This window comes from Theobroma cacao, chromosome 1 (genome assembly GCF_053813885.1).
Source record: "Theobroma cacao isolate CCN51 chromosome 1, ASM5381388v1, whole genome shotgun sequence".
NCBI lineage: Eukaryota > Viridiplantae > Streptophyta > Magnoliopsida > Malvales > Malvaceae > Theobroma > Theobroma cacao.
This window is the reverse complement of record NC_142639.1, coordinates 4765714-4787856: the sequence shown is the minus strand read 5'-3', so window position 1 is coordinate 4787856 and position 22143 is coordinate 4765714. Positions and strand designations below refer to the sequence as shown.

General features: G+C 34.7%; 2 protein-coding genes and 1 long non-coding RNA gene across 4 annotated transcripts; all 3 read left to right on the top strand.

The window, feature by feature from the left end:
- The first annotated feature begins 5679 nt into the window (after window positions 1-5679).
- On the top strand, window positions 5680-8817 carry GEM (GRAM domain family protein). 2 transcript variants are annotated; one of them, XM_007047760.3, is made up of 4 exons: window positions 5681-6217; window positions 6302-6403; window positions 8033-8304; window positions 8486-8817. In XM_007047760.3, exons 1-4 carry the CDS (start codon window positions 5845-5847, stop codon window positions 8672-8674), a joined length of 936 nt encoding a protein of 311 aa, XP_007047822.3. In that variant the 5' UTR covers window positions 5681-5844; the 3' UTR covers window positions 8675-8817. The 2 variants fall into 2 exon arrangements, with proteins under 2 accessions (XP_007047823.3, XP_007047822.3); XM_007047761.3 differs by lacking the exon at window positions 6302-6403 and having other exon boundaries at window positions 5680-6217.
- Window positions 8818-16600: 7783 nt separating this feature from the next.
- On the top strand, window positions 16601-17565 carry LOC148764453 (uncharacterized). Its single transcript, XR_016024174.1, has 2 exons — window positions 16601-16732; window positions 16972-17565. It is a non-coding gene; the product is annotated as an uncharacterized LOC148764453 (long non-coding RNA).
- A 3413-nt stretch (window positions 17566-20978) lies between these two features.
- Window positions 20979-22143, top strand: LOC18611483 (zinc-finger homeodomain protein 1). Its single transcript, XM_007047758.3, has one exon. It carries the CDS (start codon window positions 21222-21224, stop codon window positions 21936-21938), a length of 717 nt encoding a protein of 238 aa, XP_007047820.3. The 5' UTR covers window positions 20979-21221; the 3' UTR covers window positions 21939-22143.

Genomic DNA, 22143 nt, shown 5'->3' with positions numbered 1-22143 from the left:
GTAAAGAGTAGATAGCCAAGGTCCTATTTTGATTGCGGTTTCAAAATCTGCTTTTGGCATTTCTGGATAGAATATGAGTTGGGTTCTCGATTATTGATGCTAATGGGATAAAGATCCCCAAATATCTCATGTGGTGAAACCCTTCTAGAATTTTATGTTATGCTGTAGAATTAGAAACTTCGGGAGGCTAAAGATGTCAGATTGTATTGTTGTTGATTAGTTGGATTTGGTTTGGTGTCATCGAATTGGCAACTTGGCATGCTGGTTTCAGTTTTTGTGGTTTCTTGGAAGAGAAGACGCTTACAAAAAGCATAGGCGCTTGGTCTAGTCCTAAAAGTCTTGAATTTCAAGCTTTGAATATTTTCAGTTACATCTGATCTCGATCAAGAAAGAAAGATGGTAGCAACTACTGAAGCGATGGGCCAAAATGTCCATGCAAATGGAATGTGGTCGGCCGACGAGAAGGAAGAAAAGAAAACAAAAAAGAAAAAATGAATTTAAATAAAAAGGTTTAGTTTTTAGTTTTAAATTATAAACAGTTAATATTTAAAATTTAAAAATTAAAATAAAATTTTAATTATAAATTTGTAATCTTAATATTTAAAAATTTAAAAATATAATAAAATAATGATATTCATGTTCTAATTAGCAAGGGATTAGTAAGGTGATGGTCAAAGTATTAGCATCTTAAAAGATAGTTGGATTCCATATGAGTCACCTTGGCTTTTCACTTTTTTTGATTACTCAATTGATGATGGTACGAGGGTGTCGGAGTTGATTAATCACAGAACTATGACATGGTACGAAGAGAAAATCACCACTTTATTTCTTCCTTATGAGTATGGTTTGATTTTGTCAATTCCTTTGAGTTGTAGACGACCTATTGATAAACGAGTTTGGTTTTATAATAGACATGGCTATTACTTTGTGAATTTGGGGTATAAAATGACTCATTCTTCTATGTCGTTGCATGATGCTGGAAGTTCAAGTAGAAATATGATGGGTTTTTGGAAACAAATTTGGCATCTAAACATACCAAGGAAAGTCATTTTGTTTTTGTGGAAAGCAATTAACGGTATTCTCCTAACCCGTAAAGCATTAACTCAAAGGTGCATTATTACTAAGTTTAATTGTCCATCTTGTGACAATGAGATGGAAACGGCTTTCCATTGTCTCTGCTGTTGCCCGCTAGCTAGGGCAGTATGGTTCATTTCAAAATGGGATTTTAGGCAATTAGAGTTGATGTTCTCTTCTATGCAAGATTGGATATTTCATTTATTTCACATAATGGAGTAAAAAGATATAGAAGAAATTGTGAGTGTCTTATGGGCTTTATGGAAAGCACGCAACATGAAGATTTTCAAGAACAAGAGTTATGAGCCGCTGCAAGTAATATAGTTAGTTGGCAATTTGATAGAGCAATACAAGTCTATTAATGGGGTAAGGACAAGGAGGACGAACTCTTAATAACATAGAACATGTAAATGGGGAGCGCCAAGAGAAAGAAAACTGAATGTGGATGTAACTATATTTGAGATAACAAGTGAAAAGTGGCTAGGAGCTGGCTTTATTGTTCGTAATGTATCAAGGGAGGTCGAATTAGCTGGCACGAGAAGAATGCTCATGGGTCAAACGGTGGAGGAAGCTGAATCAATTGCCTTAGTTTGGTCTCTACGTTGCTGCCAAAGGGAGAATATTATGATGAAAGAGATTGAAATGGATTGCAAGGTAGTGGTTGATTGGATTAAAGGGAGACACTTGTCGGGTGTTTTGGGCCATATTGTAGAAAATTGCCTTAATCTAATGGTGAGCATTGATTGTGATGCTATTCTCCATTGTTCAAGAGAGTGTAATGAAGTGGCGCATTTATTGGCTAAAAAGGCAAAAGGCATGAGTGAGGAAGCGGTAGCTTGATTTGATTTATCTCATATGCCTAATGATATTCAACTTGTTATCATTAGAGAGGTTAGAAGTTCATTTAAAGATGGTTAGGTTGAGGATGGATATTGTAATCCCAATGATTATATGGTTCAAATGGTACTCTTTTCTTTTACTTATGATTTTTATCCCTCAAGACATGCTTAGTTGGAAAAAATGAAATAGTCATTTTTTTTTTATTCTCATTTTGAGATAAAACTGTATTTGGTTCAATAGAATAACTATTATTTGAAATAACCATTTCAAAAGAAGTATGTCACTGATACTGACATGTCAGTATATTAATGTTACGTTAGTACTGCCAAATCATCGTATAGTGCCACGTGATATTACCACATCATCACTTGATGTCATGTAGTATGCCACATCATCTAAATGTAATACGTTAGCATTAATATCATCGCTGTCGTTATCTTTTAACAACAAAATTAAATGTCGTTAAGAGGAAGGACTAAATTAACGTAATTTTTAAAATTAATGAGTTAAATTACTTTAATTTTAAATATAAAATTTAAATTAAATAAAATTAAAAAGTACAGATATTGAATAGATTTTTTTACTAAACAAAAGCATTGACACTGCCCCACGAAATGACTAGTATTAATTTTGTTTGTTTGATTTTCAAGGTTGTCAATGTTGTCGGGAAGATCACAAATGATTGTTTTGTTATTTGATTTGGATAGATCTAAAAGGTTTTCTGGTCTTTTCTTATAAAGTGAAATTATATTATGTTTTGCGTTTAAATACACGAGATCTGTACTAGAGTAATGAGTATGCCACACTTGTGACTTGATCGGGTGTTAGATTGTCCTTATTCATGAAGCTTACATATATAATAATAAATTGATTTATGGAGAAATATACCAAAATTTAAATTTTTTAAAAAATTACACATTTATTGAATTAAAAGTATTTTAAATATATATTAATTAGTTTTAAGTTAGGTGTTCATATTAAAAAATTTAACATGATATTAGAATTGTCTCTATTATTATTTTTTCTGTGATGAGTTACCATGTATTAGGCTCATTGTTCTTACAAGTGAAAGGAAATATTAAAGTGATAATAAGTGTCACTTCGTTTATTATCAATTAATTATAAATTAATTTTTTTAAAAAAATTAGTTTCATTATTATTATATAAAAGCCTATGACAAATGTACATAAACCAAGATAAACATATACAACAAAAAACGGTGTGTAAGTTTCTTGAAATATGTGCAAGTGAGTAGCCTCCCAAGACTCTTCCACGGGAGAAGATGGATCAATTAGACAAATTCAGTAATTTATTACATGCTCATCTTACTGTTGAGAAACTATTGTTGAATTAGACAAATTCAGTAATTTATTATATGCTCATCTTACTCTTGAGAAACTATTGTTGATTTAGTAAACATATTACTTCCTTTTAAAAGTAAAGTTTTTCAAAAAAAAATTAATATTTTTAAAAATATATAAAATAATTATTAATATTTTAATATTTAATTTATTATTTGATACATGATCTTTTTATTTAAAAGAAAAAGACCTCACGTCTAAAAAAAGAAACAATTACTGATATACTATTAGAAAAAATCATTTTTGTCAATGCGTTGGAGATTGTTATATTCAATCATTGTTATCTGATTTTAATTTAATTTTCTGCAATTAAATGTGTCTATTATTTTTTGAATAATTTTATTCACAAATTTTTAAATTGAGAAAAATGTAGTACTTATATTACATTTATTAGGAGGGCTTGGGTCAAGTAGTACGAAATCAATCTGTGGCACATAAAATTAGCCCAAACCTTGTGGTTGGGTCACACGTAGAACATATATTTAAGCCTGTCCAAAATTGTCGGTTTGGTTCCTTGATTATGGCTTAAGGTCGCAACACATGTAAGACTTGAACATGAACAATACATGATGAAAAAAATGGAAAGCCCACTATTATTTGATAAGAGATTAGTCTGTTCATTTCAAGGGAAAAAAAAAAAAAAAGACACGGATCGAATTTATTACTTTTTTAAAAATGATGGATTAAATTTATCATTAATTTTTGAATGGATGCAATGCTATCATTATTCTTTTTTATTTGGTTCAAAATGGTTAAAAGTTTAAACTATTTTGTAAATTATTCTTTTATTTTTTACAAAATATTCTAATTTATGAATATTTTTAACAAAATTAAAAAACACAATGATAATTTGCATCAATTTAAAGATGAATGATAAATTGGGGTTTCATCTTAAAAAAAGAAGATGACTTTGAATACTTGCTTTATATAATTGGTTAAATGAAACGGCAAAATTAAAAATAACAAGAACCATATATTAAAAATTGTTGAAATTAGACATGTTGCATTTATACAAATAAAAACTTGAAAAATGAGTTAAATCAACCTCACATGTCACTGGAATTGAGGATAAAAAAATGAGTGATAAATTTTATTGAATTTGAAAACCCAATTAACGTCACATATGTCACTAGAATTGAGGATTAAAAAAAAAAAACAATTGAACTTGAACTCAGCAGCGAACCCATGAATCGCTTAACTTGTTTATATTCTGTGTCACTTGTATTTGTTCCACTGCTTCCCCGTCAAGCAGAAAAGTTGTTTTGATACTTTTCACTAATCCCTGCCAAGAATGCTACCAAGAAACATGTAAGCAGCTTAAGTTATTCTTTTCCTTTCCGTTTTGTTCAGGTATGAGAACACAGGTTGGGGACAATGCTTTGCTTCGTTGACAAGATTTGGGAGATTCTAAAGCATGAATTGGATTCTAGATATCCCATTTTTCTGTGGTATAGTTTTTAAAATTAATATAAAAATTTTAATTCAAAATTGCTAGCAACGTGATTTAAATTAGAAAATTTTTTTGAATTAATAACGCTTGAACTCAAATTATAATAATTTCAATACCAAAATTGTCTTGTTGCTCGACGCTAAGGAACCAGGATTTCTCCCTTTTGATTGTTATTTTCTAATACACCGTTACTATATATGAGATCAATATGGTTACTTCCTTCTTTATATTGTCCAAAATTATTTGTTAAAAAAATAGAAGAAAAATCCTACGATAGTCATTTTTATTATGGTTTCTTTACCAAGTTTGCGCTTCTTTTGTTTGGTAAATTACAAAAAAAAAAAAAATTTATTTGTGAGTTTCAAAATTAAAAAATAATAGTTAAAGTAGAACTTGGATATATGTCATTTGGAGGGTTAAGACCTGAAAAAGGCTTTGAAAATTTGTCCAAATGTGAAGAAATGGATACTTAAGTGGATGTACTTAGTTGAGACCTATGTAGTTCAAATATTTTTGTAATGTAAACATGTGTTCAAATAGTTGTCGTTGTAATATATCTGATGTCTTTCTCTCTCTTTGTTTTCCTAATTATATTGGTCATTTTCCCTCGAATAATTATTAATTTACACATTTTTTAAATGTTTTTCTTGGGTCAATATTAGCATGCATTATTATGATGAAAAAGCAACTACACATTAATCTATGGGCCAAAACAAATCAATGTACTTAATGCATTCATAATCATAGGGTAAAAGGAAAGCTTGAGGAATAATATGAGCCCAGCAGTCAAAATTGTCGATTCGCATCTCATTGGCGCTAAAAAAAGTCATCACAATAGACGGCCATCATCGCCCCGTCCTTCTCGGTGAACCCCGTCTCCCAAAATTCCCAAATTTTCCTTTTAAAAAAAAGTAAAAAATAAAATTTCTACAAAAACATTTAAATTTTCAAATACGATTCAATCAAACAAGTCGAAATAAAACGGGAAAAGAAAAGAAAATGCTACAAGCCACAAAGATCAGATACAAATAACAGCCTCCTGCTAAACTTGCAGCGAAAAATCCTTAACGCGCCACTCCACGCGCGGCCTTTTTTTTCTTTCTCGAATAGTCTAGAAGCATGGAACAATCGAAGACGGAAACCGAGCCGAAGTCCAGCTCAACGCAATCTCCGGCTCAAGAACCGAACCCGAAAGCGGACCTGAAAGACTCGGATCTCGCAATGGATGCGGAGGGCTTTGTAATTGTGCCAACAACAGAGCCAGAGAAAAAGGAAGAGAAAGAGACTCAGATTCCAAATGAGAGTCAGATTCAAAGCGAGCAATCACCGAACCGCACATCATCGGGGTCGAGGAAATCGGTTCATTGGAGCCCCGAATTGGTTAGCGAATCGCCTGCGGCGGATCACAGCGCCTCCATGTCCGCTCCTAACGGATCCAATCCTTACGTTGCTCACGCTCCTGCTCCGGCATCTTCTTCGACATCCATCAAAGGCAAGCCATTACACATTTATTTCAAATATTATCCATTATTTGAAATTTTATTTATTTATTTATTTATTTTAAAATTGGAAACAGAGAAAATGGATATAATGAAGGATGTGTTAGGGAGATGGGGGAGGAAGGTGGGAGAGGCATCGAGGAAGGCCGAGGATCTGGCCGGGAACACGTGGCAGCACCGTATTTTTTTCTCTTTTTTTTCCTTTTTTAAATTTCAATTGCTTTCTTATCTTATTTTATTATAAATTTAAGGTAATTTTTCATGTTGGTTTAAATTGGATTGTGTTCATACGTTTCCAGGATTACAATTGATATATTGAGTGCTCCATAATTTGATTTTTTTTAGTTTCTGATGAAATAGAAGTATATATATATTTTATTTTGATTATTACTATAAACATGTAGTTATTGAAAATTGAAATATAAGTTATTGCATAAGGAGTTAACATTTGGAATTTTATTAAGGTTCAACTACATCATTGTCTCTCTCTTATTTTTGTACAGCTCATTTGTTCTAAGAGTAATGTAGGATATGTTGGAAGCAGCTTGTTTCGTTTTGGAAATTATTGGACTATTTTAGACGTTGGGATTAGTGAAAGGGAGAGGCAGTGATCAACTTCATTCTAAGCTGTTCAATGTTCCTCTCTGGTTCTTTCTTTCTCACTTTTCAATGATTTGTTGAAGCTTTTTTAGGATAGAATGAGGGGTCCATACATATGACTTTGCAAAGCCTTTAACATGTTTTAGCATCTTTTAAGGAAATGCAATATTGATTTAGTGAAATGTTGGATGAGTTTAACATTTGTGTTGTAATTATTTGCGTGGAAAGGAATGGAATATGATGGGTGATTGGGTTGTTGTTCTCCATAAATATGGTTATGGTACTGTGTTTCCTCAAATTGCATGTTCAGATATTATAAATCATGCTTAACAGATGAGATATGCATTTTGTATAACAAAGGATGCAGGCCAATAAATATTTGACAAAGCTTGATGTACCCTATTTATAGCCTTACTAAGGAAGTAACTCGGGTGAGAGAGCTTGGTGAAGGAGGTAATGTAGGGGTCAGAGAGCTAAGTGAAGCTGCTTGCAGAGCAGCTAGTCCTTAAAAATCCAGTAGTCTTATGGATTGGCTCAGTAAAGAACAGGATGGCAAAGCTATAGTGTCCAGAGATAGCTTTTGCATAGTTATAGACTGCTTCCGTGTGTCCTAATGGTTAGCAAGAGTCTTTTTAGTCTCCTTTCTCAGAGTACTCCAAGTTCTTGGTTGGACCTTGAATTAGAAGCAAGCTAGATGTGCTTTTTCATTCTACATCTGGTTGTGTCCTCCCCCATTCACTATCCCTTTCTTTGAGTACATACTACCATAAAGGAAGTGTGCGTCACCTCATTCATACTTTCTGTGTACATGCTTCATGAGTAGTTTGTAGCCCAAATTATCACATTCCTTTTGCACTTATGTTGGCCATCTCCAACTTCTTACCTGCAACATTACCTCAACTTAGTCATACATCGAATAACCTTAAAAATAATCATCTTATGTATCTTTGTCATGTTGTGAACCCATTTTCTATTTGGTCTTCTTTTACGACAGTTTTATTGCATTTATTGCTTTTGCTTGATTATAAGAAGGATATTATTGATGCTTCAATTTTTAAAAGCCAGAAATACAATGTGCAATTTCTGATATTCTTTATTCCCAATTTTTTTATATGTGAACCCAGCTCCCCCACCCCCTTTTTTTCTTTCGAAGCAGTTTCACATACATAAAATTACTGAAATAGTTTTCCCTCTTTTTCTTAAATCAGTAAAAACAAGCCCGAGTTTTGCTGAGGCTGCCATGGGAAGAATTGCTCAGGGAACAAAGGTTTTAGCAGAAGGTGGCTATGAGAAAATTTTTAGACAAACTTTTGAAACAGTTCCTGAAGAGCAACTTCAAAATTCATTTGCATGTTACTTATCCACATCAGCTGGTCCTGTCATGGGAGTTTTATATGTATCTACAGCAAAGCTTGCATATTGTAGTGACAGTCCACTTTCCTATAAAAATGGTAGCCAGACTGAATGGAGCTACTATAAGGTATGTTGGCGTTAGCATTACATGCTTGCAGTTAGAAAGAGATTGGTAGTACTGAGATCTTATTTAAACTCCATTCTATGATGTTCAAGTTGCATCTATTCAATAACTTTAGGCATACTGGTTTATTATATAGAACCTTACTGAGTTATGATTCTTGACATCCTTTGATCTGCTTAAACAGGTAGTTATCCCATTACATCAACTTAAAGCAGTTAATCCTTCAACAAGCAGAGTCAATCCTGCTGAAAAGTACATCCAAGTTATCTCTGTTGATAGTCATGAATTTTGGTTCATGGGCTTCTTAAACTACGACGGTGCCGTTAAATGCCTACAGGAAGCATTTCAAGCCCATAGCTTACAATCTGCGTGATACTGTTTCTATTGGCATAACCGTCACTTTGTTGTATGATGTTTTATCGTGCAAGCATTTACTCTGTACTACCTGGAAGCATTTGATAATACATGCTCCTTTGGAAACTCTTAAATATTCTATGGAAATCAAAATTTAGGTAACTGTAGAGTTTTATATCTGGATATAAGTGGCAGTTAGAAGAAAAAAAATATAATGAATATGTTCTATTTACAGGTCATCTGGTTGTAATTGCACTTTGCTATAATCCATGACTTAAAATATCGTACAGAATATCTTTGTGAGTCTGGTTGTTCCATTTTGTATTCCTTCTCCAATCAGTTTTCCCTGTTTCTTTTCCAGTCGAGTTGTTTTGCCCTTTTTTGCTGCATCCAACTACCTTATCGAATAGGTTTAGATTAATAAGGTGGAGATCCTATCCTTGAAATCTGATGCGACAACGACGTTTGCTTTTTGCCTTGTAGTTGAGTATCTGCAGAGCTCTTCGTGACATGATATATATATATAGATATATTCTGCTAGGTGGGCATATGTTAGTTTTGAGTTAAAAATATTGGTTGTTGAGCTTTGACTTTAAGTTTTAGGACCAATATTTATGCTGGCAGTTGCTGGCTTTTGTTTTTTTCTTTTTTTGAAAAGCTTTAAAGATGATTTCGTTGCTTAAAGAGAAGTGTACAAAAACTACCCATTTTCTGGAAGGAGCACGGCCAGATCATGTGGGACAAGTCAAGTCCCTAGCATGAAATGTGCTATGAATATGCCAAAGTTAGAGCAAAATCCAGCAGAACAGCCATTGAATGATAAAGAAAAGAACCAGGGTCATCACCCTAGTACCCAGTCCGGGCAATAGCGCCACTAAAGCAGCTTCCTGGCTAACCAAAAAACTTTCCAGCAAGCCTCAAGGGTCTGTCCTGTCAGAGTAATTTCAAGCAAACTGTACATCTAGACCAAAGGCATAATGATGGCCTTCCCTATGATCAATTTCCAAACCAAAATAAGGTCTCCATCAGCAAAACAATGGATAAGAGAGTTCAATACGGGTTGCTCATGTTATGAATTTGAAAAGGCCAAGACATACCATCGCAACCCACACTTGCCTCCCTTTCATTCCACACTCCAGAAATAAACTTTGCCCGCGTCTCCCTTTCGTTAGCAGCACATGTCAGCACAAACCATAGCCAAAGCACCCGGAACAAACCGACAATAAGAGATCAAAACAGAGACAATCTCGCAACACCAGCTCAGAAAAAGCACATACCATCAACAGCATTGCATATTTGATTGTGCTCCCCCTTCACTCGATATTTCCTTAGACCATGTCAAAATACACATCACCCAAAGAAGTCAGTGCCCAAAGCAGAATCAGAGTCACCTCACGAATCATCCATCATGAAAAAACGGGAACATGGTGGAACCTCTCGAGATTTCTGCCGCACAATCCTACCCTCTGGCTTGAGGGAACAACGACACTCAAGAAGATTGAAAACAGTCCAAACAAAGGAGGAAACATAAAAACCAGAAAAATAAACTACCCTATGCTGGCATCCAACCCTAAACAAAAGAGCTCAGCAGTTGCAGGCTTAGTAATTTCCTATATTATGACACCCAGAAACCCTGGGATGGGATGGGTTTGGTTAAACGAAGGATTCAAGTATAGTTTCGTATTCTGCTTACGTCCAACAAGCCTTGTATTGAAAATTAGTGGTTGGCTAGCATCATAGTAGTCGCAGTCTAAAGTACAAAAGAGTTAAGGGCTCCGATTTCCTTGATATGCATTGAAAACATACTAGCTAGTCTAAGACACATAAAATCTTTGTATAATTTACACATATTCTCAATATGACGACCTATTCCTCGTTGGCACTTTCATTACGCAAATATGTCATTGATTCGTGTATGTGGCTCAGACTATAGCATTAATCTCATGATTACTACTCCTGCCCCGGTCTGAAAGCATAGGTATTATAATTACCAAGAGTTCCTGCAATGAACTTTAGAGATTCATGGATAACCCTAGGCATCCGTGTCTTACATATTTTTTTAATCTCTATTGCTTCCAAGATGTCCCAATTTTTGGTGACGACTTCCTTTCTATAAAGCAATGCTAGATCTTTTAAATAATAAAGATTCTATATAATGAAGAAACACTGATAGAATATGATGTTGTAAGCTGGCTGCTGAATTACTTTCTAAATCGCTAACGATTCTGGATCCCATAATGTTATCTAACTCATCTCTACTTTTGGTTATACTAACCGAGCCTACAAATTTTCTAAGATCGATTTCCTAATTCCTAGTCTACGACTAGAAGCATCTTTTCTCTACTTTCAAGTACCTTCTTTGTTACGATAATGGGATTTTCTTTAACCAGCAAAATTGACCCTTTTTTCTTTTGTTCCGGCCCCAATTTACTTATATTTATTTCAAGTAAAATCCCGTTTTCTTGCTGCTAGTATGAAGAGGGTTATTGTTTAATCCAAAGCCAAACTTGTTCATGGCTATTATGAATGTACACAGGTAAGCTAGCATTGCAATTGATTTTCTCAAACCACCGGCTCTAGTATCCTCAGCTTGGGCCTCTGAATCTGAACCTTCAAGTCAATGCTCTTGTGTATCTAATTCAAATTATATTGGTTTGCATGTCTCCTTGAAAATAAAGGAGGTTGGAGTCTTAGTTCACAACAAACATTGTTACTTTTTGTAACACAAACAATATTGTTGATAATGTTCACTAATTTGAAAACTAAGCAAATCAATGAGATGATCCTGTCGCATGAAATATGAATAGGTAACAGACCCAATGGCCTTTTAGAAACCAACTAATGCTTCTCCAAGTTAGTGGATTGCCATTATGACCCTAATCACAGAGACAATGATTAAGCTGATGACTATGGAAACAAAATGGTCACTGTCCTTGCTTCCACAGCATTTTGGCCCTCCCTGATTGGACTGTAAAGTATAAACCGTGAAGAACATGGAAACCTTTTAGAGTGGAAAACATTCCCTTGAGCTGACCCCTTAATACTTATTAAAAAGAAGATTAACAAAAAAGGCAAAATTCTCGGTTAAGTGTTCCCTCAAATTCTTGCTGGGCCCAAAGATGTAGAATTTCCTTTTAACATAGGCCGGTGGTTGTAACCCAAGAATTCAATTGTATAAAGTTTTAGGAAGTGGGATCAAAGCTGGGTCATATGGCAAACTTGGGCCCTTTAAATATTTTTTGGTATTTCTTGCTTAATCATTGACTTTGAAAACATTTTAGGGTGTCGGCGTAGAAGTAGTGTGCCTAATCTTAATTAGATTGATGCTAATTATGACCCTATAATCATGTCACAATCAATGAGTTTCGATAACAAAACCGTGGCAAAGAGGAGAAAAAGAAAGACAGGTTGATTAGGTGACCCACAGAGACAAAGAATATCTTTTATTTGCACGCCTGGATGTCATTTCGCATTGATATCATGATTTTTCTAATCACATTCTTTTAAAGTGAAATTTTGAGAAGAAAACACCACCATTTTAGGGGCAGGCTAGCTTAACCCGAAGACTCAATACTTGATAGACAAATTTGCCTGAGGAAAACAATGGGCACCAGCTCAATTCTCATTTGGGAAACAAGAACACAATGGGTCATTTCGATGCAGATTCTTTTCATTGTGGAAGCCAAAAATAATAATGATATATACATACATATATAAAAAACGTGAGAATAAATTGGGGAAACTAATAATTAAGATTGTGGAAAGGAGTTTTGTAGAACACTATGAAAATCCTCTTTAGTTATAATGGTGAGAAATTGTTTAATTATTATCTTTTTCTTTAAAATATTTGAATGTTGATTTATAAGATTGGAGAAAATTATTTTTCATTGTGAAATTTTAAAATCGTCAATAAATTTCCTTCAACTGTATTTTAAAAAAGAAAAGAAAAAAAAAAGCTCAGCTTGGGTCATCTAGGATTTTGGGGGTTTACATCCCAAAATGAGGTGATTTTAAAAGCATGAATCAACTTCATTCTATTTATAGCATGCTTTTGGATATCAGAAAAGGAAATAATAAAAAAATAATAAAACCTAATTTTTTCTCTTAATACTTATTCCCTTTTCAAATTTTTTTTGTTATATTGTATGTTTTATTATTAAAAAAGAAGGGAGGATTCGAACCCAAAAAAGATTTAATATTACATTCTTGAAGCTATGTATAGACATAGACAAAGACAAAGAAGACAGTTTCATTTTTGGTGCTTGGTCATCTTTTTCGGCAGGTAAATTAATTCTAAATAAAAAAAATAAAAGATTTTGGTTAATACGACACTAAGCGAATTGATTTCCTATTTTCTTTTCAAGCATGCTCTCTAGGCTGAAGTAAATACATTAACAGCAATGCAATTAAGGCCTATAGAGAATTTGTGATTATATTGGACCACCTCAGGATCACTTTTTCTTTAAGCATAACTCTTAGAAAAGGAAAGTTAAAGTGCTAATCATCTTGGGGTGCAAGCATTTCATTTTAAAACAGTATCACAGTAATTATTTGAAAGTCATGATTGGTATGGTGTCTTACAACAAATCCCTCACAAAGTATGCCATTCTACTGTTGCATCAAATAATTCTCATCCTTTCATCATCAACATCAACACTAGCATGTTCTTAATCTCTAGTTTACTTCTTCATCAAACCAAAAAGATTTACAGCAATGTCGGTTCACCTTTTTAGACCCTTTGTTGTTTTTAGCCTAGCTAGGCCATCATGTCTCTCTTATAGTTAGATCTCACGTTCTTTAGCTATTCCACTATGTTCTCATTTCCTTTGGCCCCGGCTGCTAAGTTGTTATAAACTAGAACCCATTTTATAATTAGCCATTTGAAAGTTAATTAGCTGAGTAATCAATCACTTAGCCTTTTTCTGATACTAATTGATTGCTGCTTTAGAAACTCTAATCATTTCCACCTAGCTTGTGTTGGAAATGCTTGCTTGTGTGCTCATTCTTTTAGTTTCCAACCATCGAAGTTTTCCTTTCAAAGGGTACTTAGATAATTAACGTTGCAAGATGCAAACACAAGCATAATAAGAACATCTAAAAGCAAGATAATTATATCAATTGTTCACTCCTGAGCATTTTTTTCCCTTTTACTGTTTCAAGGTCAAATGTTTTTCTGTTTGTAAGGTGAAACAGGAAGAAATATGTTTTTGCAAAGACAAAACAGGGAACCAATGTCTTTGCTTAGGTGAAACAGGAGGAAGCGTGCAAATAAAATCAGCATACCATTTGAAAAATGGATGTTAGTATGAGAAATGTGAATTTCGAGATGCTTACTTTTGGTATACGATTTAAAAAAAAAAACCATAATTCAATTAATCTGTTGTCATAAGCGACTACATGAATATCGATACGAATCTTTTATCATGAACAATCCAATTATAGATTTGATGCGACATACATCTCAGCATCGATCTTAGATTCAAAGACCCAACAATAAAATTCTTTAGCGATAGAACTTAATGTGAAATTGAAACAAAAAGAGGATGTTGTGTTTTGGGAATTTGATTAAAAAAAAAAGATTTAGACTTTAAACTTACCTTGATTAGAAGGATTGAGCAAATTATCTATCCCAAATTTTGAATACCAAATCTTTGGCAGATATGGTTGCAATGGGGCAAAACACAATTGCAGAAGAGAACAAGGGCATTTGATGCAATTGTCATAAATTAGACCCCTTATCATTGTCGCAAAGAGGGATGGGTAAGGATTTTCAATTGCACGCAAGAATTTATGAACAGTCTCGGAAGAGAATATCTTTCGTTTAGGTGCAAGCTGGATGCCAGTGGAGGAAGCATTTGACATTGTCAGCCCAAATTTAGTAGGTGATTGATTTCTTACCCTAGCTTTTACATCTCTCTCAAACAAAAAAGAGCCCATGCCTTGCCCCTATTGCCATTGCCATGATCTCCAGACGATAAGCTCTCCTCTCTTTCCTTCCTACTCGCTCACATGCAAGCAACATTGAAAAGGGAAATTCAACAATGCTAGCATTTACATTCATTCTCTTTACTTTATGTATTGCTCAATGCTAAGCTTAGTCTAGTTATCTTTCTCTCTCTTTATAGGGGACTGATCAAGACCCAAGGTTTGAATCCCCTTCTCGAGCTTCCTCACATGATCCATAAATAATGTACTGCTTTTTTCTTATACATCTCTTGATCCATTTGTAGGTAGTTATTTGATTATTAATTGACACCACTTCATAAACTCAATATACATAAGACAAGGTAAAATTTATATTGATAGTGAAAGGGTAGTAGGAGGATGGTTTGGGAGGTATATCAATAGGTTGAGCATACCAAATCAAACCTTCTTTCTGACCCTCGATGCTTCTTTGTACGATGATTGGGAGGGGATCTTCCACCCCCTGATTAATGAAATTCTCTTATGCTTTTCAGAAAAAAAAAAAAAAAAGAATTCCCAACATAGTTGGAAAACCATAAAATGACCAACAAAAACCAGAAGAAAAGTGAAACCCCCAACTTCACTCAAAAGTTGTATCACCCAAATTCAAGTACATCCAACACAAGCTAACTGAACTTGTACAAGACAAATCCATTTAATTCAAAATTGACTCGACATAAGTCCTGTTGGAAATAGCTGTTTGAAATCAAACTTAAGATAGATCAGGCAGACATGAAGTTGAATGTGTATATCGTCCATACAAATCCAGTTTCAATGTTCAAACTGGATTCACAAACTTTATATGCGCAGTATAGATTCAAGTTGCAATGTTGTTGTCATTGAAAATCTAAACATAAAAAGAATTTAAAGGTGAGAGAAGAAAGAGTGTGAATTGCTATTAAAATACACATACATCAAATTCTACCACTTTGGCTATATCAAATGGTCCAGGTTTAGACCTTTTTATACACACTCTTTATTTTACTTTAATGTACTCTTGGATACTTTAAATTCATATGGATATAATTTTATAAAAAAAAAAAGAAATTATCAATAACATATGACAGTACTTTGTCAGTCACATACACATATGTCCATGACACTCTCTGCCATGTCTAGTTAACATAGGTTTAGATTTGAACAGAACTTAGTCATAAATTTGAGTCTTATTAATCTCATATTATATAGAATGTTAAAAAAAAAAAATCAAATTCCATCTTTTCATAAAAAATTAAAGAGAAAACCATTCCAAGTGCCCATTAATGTAACTCTTCTTTCTTCTTGGACTGAAAGGAAATTCAGGGTTTTCCAACATGTAGGAACATGTACAATAGAATAGAAAAATGAAAAATGAAAAGCAATGATAAATGTATAGGGGAGGGGAGTTAGAAGAATAAAAGGAGCTTACCTTTATACATATACCAAATGTCAACCAAGGAAATGGTGGTGGGGGTGGAAAATGTCTGGTACACTCTCTTATCTCTTTGACAACTGAGTTTAGAACACCAACAAAAAAAAAAAAAAAAAGAAGAACACTACTGCTTGAAAAACAGCCTTGTAACCTTTTATGCCATCAAAGAAGTGGTATTCATTATGGCTAGCTCTGATCTAGTCATTGATTTGTTCCTTAAATCATTTCACATTTTACAGTTTCATTAATGCTTTAAAAGGGAAAAAGAGAACTAAGTCAGTTGAATATATAAATATTTCTGTACCAAAAAAGAGAAGAAAGTACTGAATAATTAAGTTCATGATTCACATTGAAACGATTTGAAAGTTAATTAAATTATATGATCAATAGATTAATATTTCTTCGTTAACATATCTATATATATATATATATATTCTTTGAAAAGAGAAGACAAATATGTATGGGGAGAAACATACGATGACATGAGAGAGATACGCATATAAGAAGCAAAAGAAAACAAATCAGATGGGGTTTGTTTCTTTGTTTCTTTGTTCATATGTTGGTGGGAAATGGTGGTGTTACAAGAAGCAAAGCTGGGGGCCACTGGTTTTTTTTTTCATATATCTTGGAAGAGAGAAGAAAAGAAAAGAAAGAGGTAAGGAAAAGAAAGGCTGCCAAAGAATATGGAAAATGGAAATCAAGGTCGTCCCACTCTTTTCTCGTCCTGTCACAATCCACCACCCTTTTCCCCGCAATTCCCTCTCTCTCTCCCTCTGGGAAAAAAAAAAAAAACCTTTTTTTTTTGTTTCTTTTGCCTTGCTGGCTCTCCGTTCCGTTATTCCTCCTCCCTGGAATCCCCGTTTCCCGTTTCAATTGTTATAGTAGCATTATTGCATTAACTTACAAAAGTTTTTCCTTTTTTTTTCTGGTTGGTTGGACAGAGGCAGAGAGACAGAGAGGAAACGTGTGATAGCAAGAAAATGGGATGGCAAACTGGCAAGGACTACATAAGAATACAATGAAAATATGTCCTTTCTTCGTAGCTGTCTGTATTGGCAAGCGGTTTCCCTCCAGCTGACACTCCTCAGGCCAAGAGAAAATTTATAGTATATCAACTCATATACATTCATTTAGTACTATAGTAGTAGTTATTTGTTTTTGGCTTTTCATTTCTTTCTTTTTTATTTTTGTTTGGTTGGGTTTGTGTTTTTTTGTTTTTGGGGGAGTACTGTCTCTGTCTCTGTCTCTGCATTGTCAGGATGTCCCGTCAGACGTCTCTCCTTGCCCTGCTGGCTGTCTTTGGGGATCACATGGAAAAACCCCTTTGCTCGTCTCTTTGGCACGCCCGGGACTTGAACCCTAATCTCTTTTTCCTTTTTCTTTTTCTTTGTTACCATTAGTGTTATCAGTCTTGTTATCGCTGTTCTCTCCTCTCTTTTTTTTTTCTTCTTTTTTGAATTCGAAATATTGGAAATATTGCTTTTATCAGCAAGACAGTAGTGAGACAATACTGAATAACTGGTGCCCATTTTAGATCTTGCGAAGTCAGATTTCTTGCAGTGTTTTCTATGTATTGTGTAATTCAGAGGGTAAAACTAAAATCTGACAAAGAAGTTGTATGAGTGTTTTGGAGATTGTGGTATACTAGTATCATCGTTGAGTTTAAAGTTGAAGATAATATCCTAAAAACAAAAAAAAAATCAGATTCTCATTTGAAAGCATTGCCAATTTAACCTTCTGGAACCAATGTTTGCAGACATGGAAGTAAAATTTTATTACCCCAAATGGTTGGCACAGCAATTTGATTAAGAAATATGAGGTTCCAGCCTTTGACTAACTATCCAGTCCCTCCTTTCCAAGGTTTTCTATCAATTACTGCAGTATTAAAGAAAATTGTTCTGGGTCTGGGTAGCTTAAAAGCACCCAAAAGATCCAACACTGTCCAAAATATATATCCTCTTCTTAAGCAAGGGATCAAGGATGGTATCTTCGTTTTCTCACTTAGCTGAAAAAAATAAGAAGAAATACTCAGAATCATGAGCATTCTAAGTGTTCTTTCTTTGTTTTTAAAATATTAGATAAATAAAGTTGACAAATTATCAAAGAAGAAGAAGAAGAAGAAGAAGAAGAGTGGCTTAGACAAGTTGGTGATAAAGTGATAAGAAATCTAAAGTAGGGAAAGGGGGGGAGTACAAGGGATTAAGAGATAAAAGAGCTGATGTCAACTCTTTAAATTCCGTTTCCCAATTAATACTTCAAACATAAAATTTTGGGATGGGTATGTATGAAACGACAACTGACAGTTAATGACGTGACGATCATCTTTAACGCTGCCTCTCTCATCGGCCCTTCCCTTTCCCTTTGGACACCCACACACCACCAGTCCACTCCATTCCTTTTTCCATTTCTAAGTACTTTCTTTTCGTTTTCTTTTCTCGGGCTGACATATTAGTAATAATAAAAATGAACCAAAATAACATTTGTAACCGTTGATCTCATTAGGCTTGGTTGATCCAAAGGCAAGGGAGCCAACATGGTCACTTCATATATCAATCTTTGCATTGGTCAAAACTGGGGAAAAGTAAAAGAGAAAAAAATATTGTTTGGTGCTGGTGGGGTGGGAGGGAGAGACCCCAAGAAGGAGAGGCAAAAGCTTTGGAAGAATGGGGTTTCCTTCCAATTTAATTTATTTTATTGATTTTTCCTCCTAAAATTGTTTGGACTCATTTATTTTTCTGATTTTGATGTGATTAGACTACCCATCACTGTTATGCAGAATTTGATGATAGTATAGGGACCAGAATTATTGAGTGATGAGAATTCATGCTATCTCTCTCTCCTTTTTCTTGAACCGCTCAACCCGAGAAAAATTTCAATTTTAATAATTTGAAAGAGTTGAATTCTGTACACAAAGTGTTTGTTGTGCATGTCATTATATATATATATATATATATATATATATATATATATATATATATATATATAATCTTTAAATATAACAATAGAAAGAACATGTTAATGATTTAATTCAGAGACTTTTTTTAAGTGTTTTTATTTATTCATTGAAATATAATAAATTTTTTATTATAATTAATTAATCTGAGATTGGATATTTCCCTTAAAATTTTAACAACTCCAAGCTTAAGCAAAGTTTCCACATCTTGATCATATAATAAAACTTAAGAAAAAAAACTTTTTGTTGGTAAGCTGCAGTAAGCTACCTATACAATATATGTTTGATAGACTATCATATTCTACTTTTAATTATTTAATGTTTGAAAGTAAACTGTTTATTTCAAGACAACCTCACTAATAGATTTTGCATCTTGAAGTTCTTCCCTTACAACAAAATGTTACATGTATTAACTAGTTAATTGAAAGCTATTAGTAAATGTAAGGAGATTAATTTTATCAATTAAGGTTTGACTCTTTTAAAAAATATTTCAAAAAGTAAAATATTGAACGTGTTAGATAATGTAAAAAAAATACGTCATTCGAACTGAAGATTATATTTAAGTAAAGTCTAAATATACTTTTAATTGTACAAAAATGTAATAGATTTTTTTTTGCAAATTTCATTGTGGAAAGAGTCTTTAGTATGTCAAACATTTATAGCTTTTGATGTGGATTCTTTGGCACACACCAAATTCAACCAACATAAAAAAATATAACGATACTGCCTGCTACATATGTATACACCCAAAATTCCCCTTGATTATGAAACGACATTATGCTATTAAAAAAAGAAAAGATACTGCATGGTTTTTTTTTCTTTTCTATTTTCCTTTTTCTGATATAGGCAAGACAAAATTAATTCTATATTTAAAGCATAGCTTTAGTGGGCTATCTCAGCCGTGCAAAATCTAGTACAAGTTTGAAACCCAATGCTAGGCCGATAACAAATTAAGAATACTACTCCACTATGTTAAATTCTGAATAAAAAATGAGTTGTGCTATTCATGTCCATTGAACACAATCAGATCATAGTCCTATTACGATCAATTATAGACGTTGTAATTTCTAAACAATTCGAAGTCTAAGTGATTGAATTCAGTAGAAGGTACACTAAAGATTGGCATTGAAAGTATTGAAAAGTAAAAGGGTTTGGGGGTGGCTCCTTTGAGGAAACTGATGAAATAAAAGTAGCGAAGACCCAAAAAGAACATACCTATCCCAAGTCCCCAAGTTCCAAATTTTTTGTTTCCCATAAATTTTGAGATGTGATGGCCCCTTCAGAGCAGCCTCCGAGCTGAGCTACCTTTTGCTATGTGCATGGTTTTGGTAAGGAAAAAGACCCCTCACCTCCAGACACTACCGCCGCTCTTGTGAGTTTTCCAAGCACGTGTCCACCACGCGAATCACAAGGAGAGTATTAATAACCCCCAACCCCTTAATTTTGCCTCATCTATCCTTAACTTTCTCTCTCCCTTACAGAACACAGCGGAACATTAATTGCATGTTGACGCCAAGCGCGCGTCACCTATGTTGGAAACCTTGGCGCACGTAGACGTAGCCCGAGCTTCGGTTTTAATGCCGACAATTTATTGCTTCCCCAAGTAATTCCGTGTCCCCATCTTCTACTGCAACCCCCCCCGCCCCCCCAACTCCTCTCCTCCGTACTATAACAGACGCGCCACCTGACCCCTCACTTCGGGCTCCACCTCCCCGTAACGGGGATGCGTGCGAGTAAAACACCATCTGAAGGGGTCCCACTCCCAGAACAAATGTAAGTTTCAGTGTCGGGTGAAGCGCGTGCCTGGCGCGTGAAGCGTTGGATTCCTTCTTTTGTCCGCTCTGCAGACTGTACCCAACAGTGGACAACCCCAACCCTGCTCTCTTCACTGTACCCACTCTTTTTTTTTTTAACCGCACAGTTAAAACAAAGTTAAAAACTGCCACATTTTTTTTACAGTGCAGTAAAAATCAAGAGATAAAACAGAAAGAAGCAGCTATTAAGAGAGTTGATTTCAACAACGGGAAAGTATGTCAAGAAGGACCCTTTGAAACAAAAACAGCTTCTGTGCAGATAGAGAGAGAGAGAAAGAGAGAGAGAGGGAAAATTAAAAAAAAAAATCATGGCCACACTCTCTCACTCCTCTTATCTTCTTCTTCTTCTTCTCTTTTAGTGGAAAAAAGGTAAAAAAAAAATTGATTAAAAATCTGTTTTTGGGCAGTTATTTTGGGGGGAGAAATGGATTTTGAGGATCAGGAGGAGCAAGAAGAAGAGATGGGTTTGGCACCGAGTTATGACTCGCTAGCAAACTCATCTCGGGTCAAAATGTCAGGTGTTGAACCGGGTTCAATAACTCCAACGGGTCAGCAGCTGCAGCAACAGCAACAGAGGAAGCCAAGGTATAGAGAGTGTTTGAAGAACCACGCGGTGGGAATCGGCGGTCACGCCGTCGACGGTTGCGGTGAGTTCATGGCGGCTGGAGCTGAAGGCACCCTCGACGCTCTTAAATGCGCGGCTTGCAACTGCCACCGCAACTTCCACCGTAAGGAACCGGAACTCGGTTCACCAAACTCCGTTCCCACGACGGACCTCTACCTCCACCACCACCAGCCGCCGCAATTCACACCTTACTTTAGGGCACCAGCAGGGTACCTCCACTTGGCGGGACAACAAAGGCCATTAGCTTTACCGTCGACGTCAGGAGGCGGGGGAGGGCACAGCAGGGACGATCAAGATGATGTTTCGAATCAAGGGAGTTCAAGGAAGAGGTTTAGAACGAAGTTTACGCAGGAACAAAAGGACAAGATGTTGGGGTTGGCTGAGAGTTTAGGGTGGCGGATTCAGAAACATGATGAAGCGGTTGTTCAACAGTTCTGCAACGAAAATGGGGTGAAAAGGCATGTGTTGAAAGTTTGGATGCATAATAACAAGCACACACTTGGTAAGAAACCCTAGAAACCGCTTCTTCATGTTTTGAGAGAGGGAAAAAAAGAAAAAAGTTGGCTGGCTAAGTTCAAAACTACTTTGTCGGGATTTTAGTTAGATTTTTTAGGGTTACTTTGTTTTTTTTAATCTTTTTTGGGATTAAGATTTGGTACTTTGGTAGTGATTATGATGTTGGAATGGATATTATTATTAATATTATATTAAGTTGGGTTTA